At 34.7% G+C, this 16,514-nt stretch overlaps 1 protein-coding gene across 1 annotated transcript in view; it reads left to right on the plus strand.

Annotated features, from left to right (window-relative positions):
• The window catches only part of Tex11 (testis expressed 11), a 252,258-nt gene that overhangs the window by 222,242 nt on the left and 13,502 nt on the right, over window positions 1–16,514 (plus strand). Inside the window, exons 24-26 of the mRNA XM_048797231.1 lie at window positions 9,008–9,157; window positions 10,371–10,479; window positions 11,695–11,815. Coding sequence (XP_048653188.1) covers window positions 9,008–9,157; window positions 10,371–10,479; window positions 11,695–11,815 — 380 coding nt within the window. The remainder of the gene's footprint in view (window positions 1–9,007; window positions 9,158–10,370; window positions 10,480–11,694; window positions 11,816–16,514) is intronic.

Below are 16,514 nucleotides of genomic sequence, written 5' to 3' on the forward strand. Positions count from 1 at the left end.
CAATGAACTATTCAGTAAAGAGCTGTGAGAGTAGACAGACAACTCTATGCATTCATCAAAACCCTAGAAATATATGCCACAAAGAGTAGATTTTACTGTACACAATTTAAAAATAAGTCATTAAGAATGTGGAGGCACTCCAGATGGAATTCAGACTCTGACAAATGAGTCTAACTATATTACAAATGAACTACATAAATATACTGACAGGTGTGGGGAAATAGTGTTGATTTAAGTAACTTTGAAAAACATTGTTTTGACTGGACACAAAGATAAAGACAAAAAGAACTGTATTGTACTCTAGTCAGGAGCTTTGGTTTTCATGGAGATATGGATTAGCAAATTATGAAGAAACTTTATATGTATCATGAGTTCTTCTATAACATGGCATATGTGTTGCTAAAAATGAATATAGTATGCAAAATTTTGCAATAAAAACCAAGGAATTGTGGAGAAAATGGGGTTAGGGACATAACATGCAAAAAACTTGGTCAGTGACACATTTAAAAAAGGTAGGGACCTAATAAAATTTTAGCAGTTTTATATATGTTAAATGACTAAAAATGCATCAATAGTGCAATAAATATGGCATGTCTTGAAAAAGACTTGACAGTTGCTTGTGTAAGTAGATATCATAAGGAATGCAGCTTGTGAGATACTGTGAAGTGATGGAAGGAGGGTTATCTGAAATCTGATGCAAATTTTAGCAACAGCCATGTATGGGTGTGGGCTTATAACATATGCAGTGAACTGAGGTAGCTGATAGAAGTTTCAATGGTACACTTGTGTATATTTTGTGTGTTCCTACACAGCATGATTCAACTAGCTGCGGTTTTCTGCATTTATCTACTATTTCATATAAATTAAATACAAGCAAATACTTAATTTACACCACGCTTAAATCATTCCCTGTGTTATAGGGAACAAATTCAAGTTTTCAAAACAAAAGCAAAGGTTATAACAGAACTACAAGAGAGAGAGAGAGAAAGAGAGAGAGAGAGAGAGAGAGAGAGAGAGAACATGCACAGATACAGATACTATGGTTTTCTGTATCTGTGTTTTATTTTTAATTCATTTTTAAATAATGAATTTGGTATGGTTGTTCAATACAGATCATTATACAAAAATTAATTCTGTTTCTGTATGCTAACAAGAAGTGATTAGAAAATGAGCCTTTAAAATACCATTTTAAATAGCATCAAAATCCATGAAATGAAAAAAAAAAAAACATCAAATGCCAGTAATCAATCTATAATGAAAGATAAGAAGACTTCTATACTGAAAACTAAAAATATTTGAAACATTGCTGAGAGAAATTTTAGAATACCTAAATAAATGAAGATGTATGTTATGTTCATGGACTGGAAAAATCATTATTATTATTATGTCAATTTTCCCATCTTGATCCAAAGATTAAAACAATCCCAATCAAAATCCTAGAAGACGCGCAGTGATGCATGCCTGCAATCCCAGTGGCTCTGGAGGTTGAGTCAGGAGGATTGTGAGTTCAAAGCCAGCCTCAACAAAAAGTGAGGTGCTAAGCAACTCAGTGAGACCCTATCTCTCTAAATAAGATACAAAATAGGGCTGGGTATGTGACTCAATGGGTGAGTGTTCCTGGGTTCAATCCCCAATACAAAAAAAAAAAAAAATCCTAGCTTGTGAAACTGAAAGGATGACATTAAAATATGTTTGAAAATGCAAAGGGAAATCTTGGAAAATATTAATAGAGTTTGAAGACTCATATCACAGAAGAGAAAGCCCAGAATATAGCTCAGAAATAGACCCACACATGGTCATTTGATTTGCAACAAAGGTCTCCAGTGCTATTCAGTGGGATAGTTTTCATATATTAAAGTGCTAGAACAATTATATATCTATATGTGTAAAATCAATTAAATATCCGTGAATATTGACCCCCTCTTTCATACCATATACAAACATTGATTTGAGATAAGCCAGGTAAATTGATGTATGCCTGTACTCCCAGCTACTTGGGAGCCTGAGGTAGGATTGCTTGAGCCCAGGAGTTCAAGGCCAGCCTGGCAATATAGTGAGACCCCAACTCAAAAAAAAATGGATCATAGTGTAAAACAATAAGGCTTTTAAGAAAAATCATAGGATAATATCTTAATTACTGTAGGACCACAAAATTACTAATTATATAAGAAAATATTGATGAAGTGGACTTATGGCCAATTGAGAACTTCAATTTGTTAAAAGATACCACTGAGAAAAAAAAACACAATCCACTGATAGGAAGAAAAAAGCTAATAAATAAGCTTTACGAATTCCAAAATATATAAAGAACTATAACTCAGAAAAGGTAAACAGCACAATAAAAAATGGGCAAGGAATTGAATGAGTATTTTACAAAAGAGGATATACAGATGGTCAATACATTACTCATCAAGGAAATGCAAAATAGGGCCACTGCACACTCACTGAAATAAATAAAATAAAAATTCCAAGTGTTAATAAGGATGGGAAGCAACTGTAGCTCTGATACATTGCTGGTAGAAATATAATTGTGACATCTACTTTAGAAAAGTGTTTGGCATTATCTGCTAAACCTGACATGTACCTATCCCAGAAACGACCCTATAGTATCACCCCTTGATACATACTCAGGTGGAATGAATGCATCTTTGTGCCAAAATATGTACAAGAATGTTCACCAAAGCTGTATTCATAAGAGCTAAAATTTTGAAACAACCTTACCACTCATCAACAGAAGAATGGATTAACTAAACTGTAATATAGTCATACATTGGAATATTATAAAACAATAATAGGAATTAACTTCTGAAATATATAAAATGTGGTTAAATATCACAGACATCATTAGGAAAAGTTGAGTACAAAAGAAGGCATACAGAGTATAAATTCTATTTGATAAGCCACTTATTGAGATATAATTCACATGCATGAAATTCACTCATTACATTTTAGTCTATATACAGATACGTGAAACCATCATCAACAATTTTGTAGCATTAAATTTGATCAGAAACTCTGAACCCTTTACTTATCTTTGCATATCTCCCAAAAGTCCTAAGCAAGCACTAATCTACTTTCTATTTGCAAAGATTTCCATATTCTGGATATTTTATATAAATGGAATCATGTAATATATGGACTTTTCTTGTGTGTGGTGCTGGGGATTGAACCCAGGACTTTGTGCATGCAAGGCAAGCACTCTACCAACTGAGTTATATCCACAGCCTAATGTATGGACTTTTGTGACTGACTTATTTCGCTGAGCATATATTCTAAGTTCATCTATGCCATGGCATGTATTGGTACATCATTACTTTTTATGGCCAAATATTCCATTGCATGGATATCCCATATTGCATTTATCCATTCATCAGTTGATGGACATTTGGGTTGTTTCTGCCTTTTTGCTACTATAAATAATACTGCTATAAACATTTATACACAAGATTTTGCGTGGATATATTTTCACTTTTCTTGAGTGTACACCTAGGAGAGGAATTGCTAGGTCATATTGTAACTCTTATATTTAATAATTTGAGGAACTGTCAGTATTTCCCAAAGTATCTGTACCATTTTACATTCCCACCAGCAATACATGAATCCTCAGATTTCTCTTCCTCTTTGCAACACATGTATTGTCTGACTTTTTGATTATAGCCATCCCAGTGATTGTGTAGTTGTATCCCATTGTAGGTTTGATTTCCTAATTACTAATTTTCTTCAAGACCAATGGTGTTGAGCATCTTTTCAGATGGTTACTGGCTATGATACATCTTCTTTGGAGAAATATCTTTTCAGATCCTGTCTTAGTCTGTGTTTCTGTTGCTCTAACAGAGTACTTGAGACTGGGTAATTTATAAGGAAGGTTACTTTTTTTTTTATTCTACTTAGTTATACATGACAGCAGAATGCATTTCAATTCATTGTACACAAATAAGGAAGCTTGCTTTGACTCACAGTTTTGAAGGCTGGGAAGTCCAAAGGCAGAGCAGAGGCATCTGGTGAGGTGTATAACATGGCAGAACATGAAAGAGCAAACAAGTATATGCAGAAGATTCATGAGGGGCAGCCTCACTTTATAATAACCTCTCTCTGACAATAACTAATGTAGTACCTCAAAAAAAGAATTCACTCAGTCCCACTGGAAAGTTATAAAGAATTTGTTGGGCTGGGCTTAATTAATCCTTCTTAACTACCTACCTAAGTCACCTCCTTAAAAGCCCCACCTCACAACATGACCACGGTGGTATTCAAGTTTAAATATGAGTTTTGGAGGGCACAGATCATTGCAGAATCTGCTCAATTTTTAAGTGGGCTATCTTTTTTATTATTGAATAATACGAATTAGGTGTAATTCTTATTACTCAATAATATATGACATGAACACATATATGACATACATATATTTTCTCCAGTTCTTCACATTGTCATTTTCCTTTCTTAATAGTTTCCTTTGAAGTACAGTTATTAAACTTTCATGAGATGTGGTTTATCTGTTGGCAATTATTTCAAATTAGCATTCATCATACAGATTGATCATCCCTAATCTGAAAATCCAAAACCCCAAATGCTCCAAAATCCAAAACTTATTGAATTATAGACATGATGCCACAAGTGGAAAATTCCACATCTGATCTGATGTGATGGGTCTCAGTCAAAACACAGGTGCACTAAAAATATTGCATAAAATTACCTTCAGGCAGTGTGTAGAAAGAGCATATGAAACATAAATGAATTTTGCATTTAGGGTTGGGTCCCATCCTCAAGATATCTCATTATGTATATGCAAATATTCAAAATCTGAAAAAAATCCAAAACACTTCTGGTCTCAAGCATTTTCAGGTAAAGGATACTCAATCTGTACAACAAATTCTTTTATTTTTATTTTTCAGTTGTCAATGGACCGACCTTCCTTCCTTCCTTCCTTCCTTCCTTCCTTCCTTCCTTCCTTTCTTTCTTTCTGGTGCTGAGAATTGAATCCAGTGCCTCATACATGCTAGGCAAGTGCTCTACCACTGAGCTACAAGCCCAGCCCAACAAATTCTTTATAACTGACTTAGTTTTTTGCCATTTTGCAGCTTATGTACCAAAATGAAAATATCCTTGGAGAAAAATGACTAGATTATTAACTCTCTTCAAGTAATGGTTTTAAATGAGGTCCTATTGTAGACAAACATATTAAGAATGTAAAAGTCAGAATTACCCTCTCTGAGGTGAAAAGTGTACTTGGGCTTAAAAGAGATACAGCATATTAATCACATTTGTATTCATTATTGTTTCTTTCTTGGAACAGAATCATCTCTGGCTTTCTCAAAGCAAAATATTATTAATCAACGAGTACTTCTGTTTTCTGTGTTTTTCTGAGACAACTAGTAATTATCAAGACATTCTGAATTTTTAAACCTCATTTTGTAAAGAATCATCTTATTATCTGGACTACATAGAATACCACCTACTAGACATAACATTTTTTACTTAAGGACACTGATATTTTCTTAGAGATGAGTTGTTGAGAAGAGTAGCAATAATTTAAAACTTGCAGAAATAAGTGACAAACACTGTAGTACCTTGGATCCAGTTTTTTTTCCTCATACAACTAGAATTGTGAAATAGTTAAAATAATTTTTTCAGATAATTCACTGATTATATAGATACCACTTTGGGATTTTTTTCCTTTTTTGTTTTTGTTTTAACTCATACAGGAGTGGTACTTTTTGATCTAACGGCTTTAAGGTGTGAATTAGAATTTAAAATTTATTTTGAAGAACTCTTAAAGAATTAACAGTTAAGTCATACTTAAAAGTGTAAAGAAAGTCTTAAAATTTGGAAAGGTTTTGTTGAACTTGGTAGTAACTGTGTGAACAAGCTAAATTATATCAAAATGAGAATGTCAAAATGAACCTTTCAGTTAAGTAGTGTAACTGGAACTTTTGGCTATTAAACATGGTTTTTATAAATTCATGGGACAGTATTTGTATTCACTGCAGTATTTAATAGCTTCTTAATGTTTTCTTCATCTCTGATAATGAATTTTAAGATATGATAACTGTCCAAAATATCTAATTCAAAAATGAAAGTAGATTCTGAAATAAATTTGATGCTTTTTAATTAAAACATATAAAGTATTGGGGCTGAGGCTGTAGTGCAGTGGGAGAGCACTTGCCTAGCATGTGCAAGGCCTTGGGTGTGATCCCCAAATTTAACAAATCAAGAAGAAAATAAATAACAAAGACAAGGGCATAAATCAATAAAATGTAAAACAGAAAACAATGAACACAATCAATGAAGCTAAAAGCTATTTGTGTGTGTTTGTCTTTTGAGAAAATCAATGCCATTGATAAACCTCTATCCAGGCAGATTAAGACAAAAAAATATCAGGAGCCATCACTAGAGATTCTACAGATATTTAAAAGACTAAAAAGGGAACATTATGGATAACTTTATGCACATGAATTTGAAGTCTTAAATGAAATTGACAAATTATTTAAGTCACAAGCTACCAAAGCTCCCACACGATGCTATAGATACAGTCTTATACTTGTTAAGTTAATTAAATTGATAATCTTCCAACAAAAAGACTACAGAACAATTCTACCAAACAATTAAAGAAGATGTAATACTAATTTTTATTTGTACAAACTTCCAGAAAAAAGAGAAAGACATGAGTTGGGAATATAGCTCAGTTGTAGAGCACTTGCCTAGTATCCACAAGGCCCTGTGTTTAATCCCCAGTACTGTGCACCATATGCATACATGTGTGTGCACAGATGCGCACACGTGCACACACACAGAGGGCACAACTACTATTTCATTTTTTGAAATCAAAGCTAAACAAAGACAATGTAAGAAACATCTCTCATAAAATAGATGGCAAAATATTCAACAAAATATCAGCACATTGAATTTAGTAACATGATAAGTGTAATACATCATAACCAAGTGATATTTATCCCAGGTTCAACATTGTAAACTCAATGAATTCATCAGTTTAACAGATTAAAGAAGTAAAATATAAAATCAACAGATAATGAAAAAGTATTTGACAAAATTCAATTTTTAAATTTTTTTTATGATGAAAACTCTTAGCTGACTTAGGAACCGAAGGGAAGTTCCTCAGCTTACTAAAGGCCATCTACAAAAAACAAAACCTACCTAACAATGAAGGAGTGAATACTTTCCCCCTAGTCAAGGTTGTCTACTGTTAACTTAAGTCAAGGTTGTCTACTGTTAATTTATCCTTTCAACATTATCCTAAGTGTTCCAGTCAGTGCAATAGATAAGCAATAGAATGAAGGATAGAAGAGGAAAAAAAAGAGAGAGAGACTCTATTTGTAGATAACATGATTGTTTATATAGAAAATCCCAAAGAATCTATTAAAAGGTTCCTAGAACTAATACATGAGTTTAGCAAGATTAGGACACAAGGTTAATACTCAAAAGTTAATTATATTTCTATGTACTAGCAGTGAAGTTCAAGAATAAGCAATAAAAATCAAGGGAACCTTCTGAAGCACTGGAAGCTGTTCTTTAGCATGATCTGGGTACTAATTACATGGGTTTAAATCTGTGTGATAGTTCATCGAGTTGTGTGTTGAAGATTAGAGCACTTTGTTCAGTTTATTGTATGTATACTATACCTCAAAACTTTTTTAACATTCACTCTGCCAAAGATGAATGAAAACTGTCTCACGTAGTATGATTTATGCCATCTGACATAGATTCTTCCCATGGTGGTACCCCCAAAATACTGTTGACTGACTAAATGAAACAACTTAGAAACTCTCTTCCACTTTGCTTAACATAAAACCACTATTAGTTTATGCCACACTGAATCTTCTGTTTAATTCAGCCTTGAGAGTGAGCATGGACCTTACAAGTTCACAGGAGGAAGGGAATCATTGGATTTTAATTAGAACTTTAACAATAACAGCAGGATTTCAGGCTAGTTAGCAGCATCATGGCAGATGTTTCAGAAAATGCAGGCAGTGTTAGTGAATGCATTACAGGGTGCTAAAAGTAGTGGTGTTCATCAACAGATGAATGGATAAAGAAAATGTAGTATATATACACAGTGGAGTTTTACTCAGCCTTAAAAAAGAATAAATTTATGTCATTTGCAGGTAAATAGATGGATTGGAGAACATCATGCTAAGTGAAATAAGACAGACTCAGAAAGTCAAGGGTTGAAAGTTCTTTCATGTGTGGAAGATATATAAGGGGGGGTCAGATATTTAAAAAGGAGGGGAAATCTCACAAAATAGAAGGAAGATCCATAGAGTAGAGGAGGAAAGGGATTGAGAGGGAGGAAAGAGGGGGAGGGTATAGGGAAGTACTGGCAAATGAAATTACCAGATTTTGCTGTCTATGTATATACCACAGTGAATTATATATATATATATATATATACACACACACACACATAAACACACACATATTCAAACATATACATAAACATATATGCACCAATTAAAGTATCAATAAAAGAAGGGAGATCAGTAGTGTAGAACAAGCGGAAGCAGGAGGGAGGAGAATGGGAGGGAAAGGGAAGGTACAATGAGGAATGAGATGATCAAATTATGTGCATGTATGAATATGGCATAATGAATTTCATTATTTTGTATAATTATGATTCACCAATAAAAAGGTTTTTTTTTCAGTCCATCCATGGCTGAGTGTAGTGGTGTGTGCCTGTAATCCCAGCTACTTGGGAGACTGAGGCAGGAGGATCACAAGTTCAATGCCAGCCTGGGCAACTTAGACCCTGTCTCAAAACAAAATAGTAAAAAGGGCCATGGATGTAGTTCAGTGGTAGAGCATCCCTGGGTTCAGTCCCCAGTACCATAAAGAAAAAAATTAAAAATTTGTCTACAGTACCTGAGATAACTTTCAAATTGTAAGCAAAATTAATTTTCCTGAATGGGAAAACCTACCCATTTAGAAAGATTAGAATAGGAGAGGATAATGAAATGGAATCACAGAGAATGTTGCTTTTTTGCCTCTTTCTTAGGGGACTTCTCACAAGATCCATGTGAAACATTGCTTCTGTTATATGAGTTTGAAGTTAAAGCCAAAATGAAAGATCCATCACTGGACAGCTTCCTGGAATCGGTGTGGGAACTGCCTCATTTAGAAAGTAAAACATTTGAAACAATCGCATGTAAGTGCTATATTTATTCTTTTGTAAGCCTAGTGCCCATTTAGATCTTACTATTTTCTTTTCTCTCTTTACTCATCTTTCTTACCTCCAGGTGGGAAACATTTTTTCTCCCTCTCTAATGGCATTCTTAAACTATTTTATATTACAATCATTCGTAAATTTATCTCCTTAGGTTCATGAAAAATAATTATGTATATTTATTGCATTTATAAACCCCTAGGGAACTGCATTGCTCATGATAGGGGCTCAAATTTATTCTATGTGTGGAATTTAATTATGTAACTACACAATAGGGAAGCTCAAACTTCAGAAAGTCACTTTATACAGCTAGCTTGAAATGATAATTGACTGCTTCACTGATTGAAGGTGACACAATCGTAACTGTTTATTGAAATGTCAGAGAAATATTGGAAAATTTTTAACACAACTGCCACACTCACATTTGTAGTTGAAATACAGGTGGGATTTAGGGACTCGGGGGCTTTTGGAGAGTGGATTGCACGGAATGGCCTAATTTTCTTCCCTTTGTATCAGGGACTTGAGTGTAGGTTACCTCTAACACTATTAGGTACACTGAAGTACACAACGGTCACATTTACCTTTCCTTGGTCTTGCCAAGACAGAATTCCTAGAGCCATGGAACAAATGATATATATTTTATGAACATGTGATGATGACCTTGTATAATGGAACTCCAATTCTAGAGGCATCTGGAAAATGCATCTGGAAGTTTTAGAATTAATCACCTCTGATATTCACTCTAGTTTCCTATTTTTAGTACCTGGCAAGAAGCAGTATATAAAAATATTAAATCTGTTTTTGATTAGGGTTCTTTTACTGATCTGCTTTCTGTTTCTTTCTTGGTGTGCCTTTCTTTGACTGTGGTTCATAAAATTGTTGCTTCACCTGTATGACTGTATGCAGGGCCATAGAAACAATAGGTTTTCTGTTGATGTTTGTTGAAGAAAGGATGTAACCTGACAATTCTACCATGCTACTCTGCCTAGAAAGAAGAAGCTACCTCTAAAAGCATCTGTGGATTCATCATTTTATAAAATTCATCTTCATTGTGTGTGTGTGTGTGTGTGTGTGTGTGTGGGTGGTTAATCTGCTTCAGGCTAGTTTCATTAGAGAAATCAAGTTGTAGCCTGGGGTGAAAACTGTGATGGATAAGATTATGGTGTTCTCAACCTTTTTTCTTCCCTCCCTATAGTATTAGCCTTGGAAACGCCTGCATACTATCCTTCTATCGCTCTCAAGGCCTTGAAAAAGGCTTTATTGCTCCACAAAAAGAAAGAATCAATTGATGTTTTAAAATACAGGTTAGTGAATGTAATTCAACACCCAATCCAGGATTTTTAATAGCCTAAAGAACTATAGTGGATGCCCCATAAATAATCAATTATAATCAACTGGTTCAACTTAAAAGATGATGGGGGAAGGGGTCCCTCCTATGAATAGCTCCATACTGAGGGCTGTATTACAGACCAAGAATTGTTTAGGTCAAAGAGTCGGATTTTCTCTAAGGAGAGCAAGAGGAAAAAAAGTAATTTACTTGACTATATGTATATAATAAAACTACTAAGTACCTTCCTTTCTTTTTTTAGAGGAGTATACTGGGAATCGAACCCAGGGGCACTTGAAAGATGAGTCACATATCCCCAGCCCTTTTTTATATTTTATTTTATTTTATTTATTAGGGTCTCACTGAGTTGCTTAGAGTCTTGCTAAATTGTTGAGGCTGGTTTTGAACTCTCGATCGTCCTACCTTAGCCTCCCAAGTTGCTGGGATTGCAGGCATGCACCACCATACCTGCCACCTTCTTTCCTTTATATTGAATATCTAGTAATGAAACAAACAGAAAGGTAGAGTTGAGAATATAGCTCAATGGCAGTGTACTTGCCTACCATGTTTAAGACCCTGGGTTTGATCCCCAGGACCACAAAAACAAACCAACCAATGGTACAGAAAAATACTTGCCTCAGAAAAATATTTGCCTCAGATTTTTTTCTAAGTACTTTTTAAGCACCAGTAAGTGTTATATGAAATATTATTTACTGGAGAGTTTTTTGTTTTCTGTGTCTAGACATGAGGAAAAATAGACGTGTGTGATTTTTTTTTCCTCTGGAAAACTTCATTACAATCTTTCTGTTCTAAGACATAAGAGACCGTTTTCTTGGAATTATTTCCCAATTTAAATCCCAATTCCCTTGCCCATTTGAGGAAGTAACAAGATGCTTTTAAATGCCTATAAATTGAACCAGCTCATGAAATATAATAAACCGCTACTCCTTTGTGCTAGAAACTAAAAAAGAGTGAAAGACAGCCATAGGTGTGATAAAAGAAAAGATTGGTCAACCCCTTTTACAGCTTCAAAAATCTGTCTTCTGAGGTTGGAGGCCAGATAAAACCAAGGGAAGAACAGAAGTGTTTTGAAGCTTTTAGTCTGGGATGAGATCCAGATTTTACTTATCTTAGCCATTGAAGCCAATGATTTCTTTCCTTATGGGATGAGTTTTCTCTTTTTGATTTTCAGCAAATGTATGCACATCTTGATTAACCTTTCAGTGCCAGATGGGACATCAAGTGCAGAGCTCTGTCCCATGGAAGAAGTTTGGGGATATTTTGAAGATGTTCTGAGCCTTATTAGCCACACTGTAAGTCAAACTTCCAACTAATATTAAACTTTGAACTAATTTTAAAGAACTGAACTATCTTGTATATTAGAAACAATATAGAATCATGCTTTTGATATGAGTTTAGGGCAGATTTACATTGTAATATGGTTATGAACTACAAAATTTCTCTGGGATTTTGAAATATAAGTAGTTAAAAGCACAAATTTGCTAATACGAGCATATTATGAATTAAGTCAAAATATCAGCACCATTGGCTATCTTGAACTACTTTGTATTTTCAAAGCCTGGTAGAATTGTGACTTCCCCTGTGATGATGGTGACTTTGTGAAAATATTATTCTCACCATTTCTCAGAGGCAGGTGATTAAGTAGAAGAAATAAGAAATACCTGTATTTTTTAGTCCCTCTCTGCTGATTTCTTTTACTTTTTCAGTGCAGGTTTCTTTAGTGCTTTTTTAAAACTAGCTTTACTGAGTATAATATACATTTCATAAAATTCACCCATTGAATATGTGCAAGTCAGTATATTTTAGAGTTGCACAACTATCATCACAGTTCAGCTTTAGAACATTTCTATTACGCCCCCCCCCCCAAAGTTTCTTGCCCACTTGCAGTCCCTGCTTCTACCTGCAACCCAGACAACCACAGAACTGTTTTCTATCTCTCTAGATTTTTCTGGATGTTTCACATGAATAGAATCATACAATATGTGGCCTCTTGTGTCTGACTTCTTTCACTTAGTATTATATTTTTGAGGTTCAACTATGTTGCAGCATTATCAGTATTTCATTCCTTTTTCTTTGGTTGAATGATATTCTGTTGAATGGTTATACTACATGTTGTCTATCCATTTATTCATTGATAGACATTGAAGTTGTTCCCAATTTTTGGCTATTATGAATGCTTCTGCTATTAATTCATATACAAGTCTTTGTGTAGCATATGATTTCAATTATCTTTGCTATATACCTAGAAGTAAAATTTCTGGGGTCACTGTTTAACTTCTCAAGGAGCTGTAATCAGTTTCCCAAAGTGGTGGCACCATTTTACATTCCCACTAGCAGCAAATGAATGTTATAATTTCCTTACATCTTCACCAGCATTGTTATTTCCCCTCTTTTATTATTATAGCCATCCTAGTGGGTGTGGAGTGGTAGTTCATTGTGGTTTGACTTATAGTTTTTTGTTGGCTAATGATGTTGGTCATATTTTTCGTGTACTTATTGATCTTTTTTTTCCTTTGGAAAAATGTCTAATTATTTTCCTGCTTTTAAAACGAGGTCATCTTTTTATTTATTGAATTGCAAGAGTTCTTAACATAGACTAGATACAAGTCCTTTATAGGATATATGATTTGTAAATATTTTCTCTCAATCTCTTCATTTTGTTAATGGTATCATTTGCAAAGCAAAAGTTTTGAATTTTAATGAAGTCTAACTTATCTATTTTTCCCTCTTATAGATAGTGGTTTTGGTCACGCTAAGAAATCCTTGCCTAACCCAAGTTTGTGAATATTTTCTCTTATGTGTTGTTGTATTTATATTTTTATCCTTTAAGTATAGCTCTATGATACATTTTGAGTTAATTTTTGTTTATGGTGTGAGGTAAGGGTCTAACCGGGGTTTTGTTTGGTTTTGCATAATGGATATATTCCTCTCTTGTTGGACTTGAGTTTTCTCACTTGTAAAATGGAAATAGTACCTACTCTCACTGTCCCACACTAGAGTTGTAAGGATCAATGGAAATACTATATGTGTTGTAAACTTTCATTTGACATGTAAGGTGGTACTGTTATTATAAGGGAGCTATAAAACATTAAAAGAAGGTTAGATTAAAGTCAGAAAGTCATTATTTGTATCCATGTTAATATCTAAGGATATTGAGTGCTCTGGGCTCAACTGTTCTTCATATGCAAGTAAATACCTGCAAATCACAACAGATGGTGGAATAGTATAGCATGTTGAAAACCTGGTACAAATTCGCACTGACTAAAGAAGACTAAAATTTTCCTGGAGCTGTGTAATTATGGTCTTGTGAATTTAAATTTTTTTTTTAAACTTCACTATTGAAACTTTTTAAAAAATTTTACTATCTTTTGGGACAAAGAGAAAATTCCATTGCCAAGCCATGAACTTCATTTGGACCTTCCAGTGTGTTTGCCATAGTAACGAATAAAAATTAAAATTAGATTGTGCTTTAACTCCACATTGATTAATTTCCATAGTCTCTATGTGAGGCCAAAAATTCTCTAAGCATTTTGGTTTTGCCACTTTTATTCAGTCTTATTACAGATGCAAGTTCTCTGACTCAGGTTGGCTAAGCTTATTACTGTTTTCTATTTTTCTGATGAGTTTCCCATCTATTATTGTTCATGCCTTGAAACATGACTGGATAGTTAGCTTTTTAATAGAGATTAATTTAATAACCTTCTTGGCTCTTTACCTTGTGCATGTTGCTTTCTCCTGTATGATTGAATGTGCTATGCATCTCCTTTGTTTTAAATGCTGCAGAGAAAATTCTGCTTTTGTTTAGTTGACTTTTTAAATGACTAGTCATGCATTCATAATTTATTGAGCAGATAACCTTTATCAAGTGCCTCCATACACTGGTAGAATGCCTATTACATAAACATAAATCCTCCCATCTCACAGCGTCATGCATTACAGTTTATAAAGCACTCTTACATCCATTATCTCATATAACCCCCCACAGCAATTCTATAAAGTAGATAGTGCTGCTATTATCCTTAATTTACAAATGAGGAAAATTTTAAGATTCATAAAAGTCAGGTTATCATTTGGCTAAGGTCATTTATGGCTGATGAATAAGAGTTAGGAATAGAACCCAGGTCTTCTGACCTCATATCTTAGATGGAGGCACTCTAACAAAATACCATAGACTGGATGACATATAAACAACAGAAATTTACTATCCCAATTCTGGAGGCTAGAAAGTCCAAGCTGGAGGCTAGAAAGTCCACTGATTTGGTCTCCAGTAAGAGCCTGCTTCCTCATAGATGGGCCAACTTCTCATTATAACCTCATCTTGCAGAAAGGGTAAGGGACCTCTCTGGGGTCTAATTTATAAGGGCACTAATCCTAATGAATGATCACTGCACCCTTCACTACCTTATCACCTTTCATTGGCCCAACCTACTAATACCATTACCTTGAAGTAGAATTTTAACATATGAATGGAGGGACATAAATATCCAGCCCATTGTTCCTCAATTATAGGGCTCTTTCCAATAGAACACACACCTTTACCAGTTCTTGCTAGGAAATTTTATTTCAAAGGAGAGGCTCAGATTGATATTGAGAAGCTACTGCCAATGAAAAAGCCTGGGGCGGGTCACACACATTTAAGCATGCAGTCCTACGTACTCTTCAGTAGGTTCATATTCTAGATTATTTTTAAAAGGTAGTAGGTTGTTCAGCTTTTTAAAATTAAATTGTTATTCTGAAATAATTATAGATTCACATGCACTTATAAGAAATAACAGAGGTTCTGTGCACTCTTTTTTATGCCTTTATTTATTTTCATGTGGTGCTGAGGATCAAATCCAGTGCCTCACCCATGCTAGGCAAGTGCTCTACCACTGACTTACAATTGCAGTCCCAGATTCTGTGTACTCTTTACGCAGCTTCCCCCAATGGTAGCATCTTGGCCCCATGCATGCCAGGCGAGCACCAATGGTAGCATCTTAACAAAACTCTGTTGTACAATATCACAACAAGGATGGTGGCATTGTTATAGTCAAGACACAGAACATTTTTATCACCACAGTGATTCTTCATGTTGCCTTGCTATAGCCGCTCCCTACTCCAAGCCTTTCCTTAAATCCTGGCAACCACTAATCTGTTACCAGTTTCCATAATCATGTCATTTCTTGAATGTTATATAAATAGAATCATAAAGTATATCTTGAGATTTGGAATAGTACAATACAAAACCTTTTGAGATTGGCTTTTTCCACTTAGCATAATTCTCTAAAAGATTCATCAAGTTGATATGTGTCACAAAAGGACAAATACTGTATGATTCCACTTATGTGAAGTACCAAGTGGTTAAACTCATGGAGATGGAAAAATAGAGTGGTGGTTGCTAGGGACTGAGAAGGGGTATTTTTTAATAAGTACAGAGTTACATTTTGCAAGATTCCAGTTCTGTGGATGGATGGATGGATGGATGGATGGATGGATGGATGGATGGATGTTGGTTGGTGATAGTCGCATAACAGCATGATTATGAACTATACACTTAAAAATGACTTAAGCCAGGCACAGTACTGCATGCTTGTAATCCCAGCAGCTTGGGAGGCTCAGTCAGAAGGATCATGTGTTCAAAGCCAGGCTTAGCAACTTAGCAAGGTCCTAAGCAACTCAGCAAGACCCTGTCTCTAAATAAAATATAAAACAGGGCTGGGATATGGCTCAGTGGTTAAGCACCACTGGGACCACTGGGTTCAATCCCTGGTACCCCCCTCCCAAAAAATATTTAAGCTGGGTGTGATGGTACACACCTATAATCACAACAAATTCAGGAGGCTGAGACAGAAGGATTGCAAGTTCAAAGCCAGCCTCAGCAACTTAGCAAGGCCCTAAGCAACTCAGCGAGACCCTATCTCAAAAATAAAAGAGTTGGAGATGTAGCTCAGTGGTAGAGTACCCTTGGGTTCAATTTCTAGTACCAAAAAAAAAAAAAAAAGATTGACTTAA

This window comes from Marmota marmota, unplaced genomic scaffold, assembly GCF_001458135.2.
Source record: "Marmota marmota marmota unplaced genomic scaffold, marMar, whole genome shotgun sequence".
NCBI classification, from domain to species: domain Eukaryota; kingdom Metazoa; phylum Chordata; class Mammalia; order Rodentia; family Sciuridae; genus Marmota; species Marmota marmota.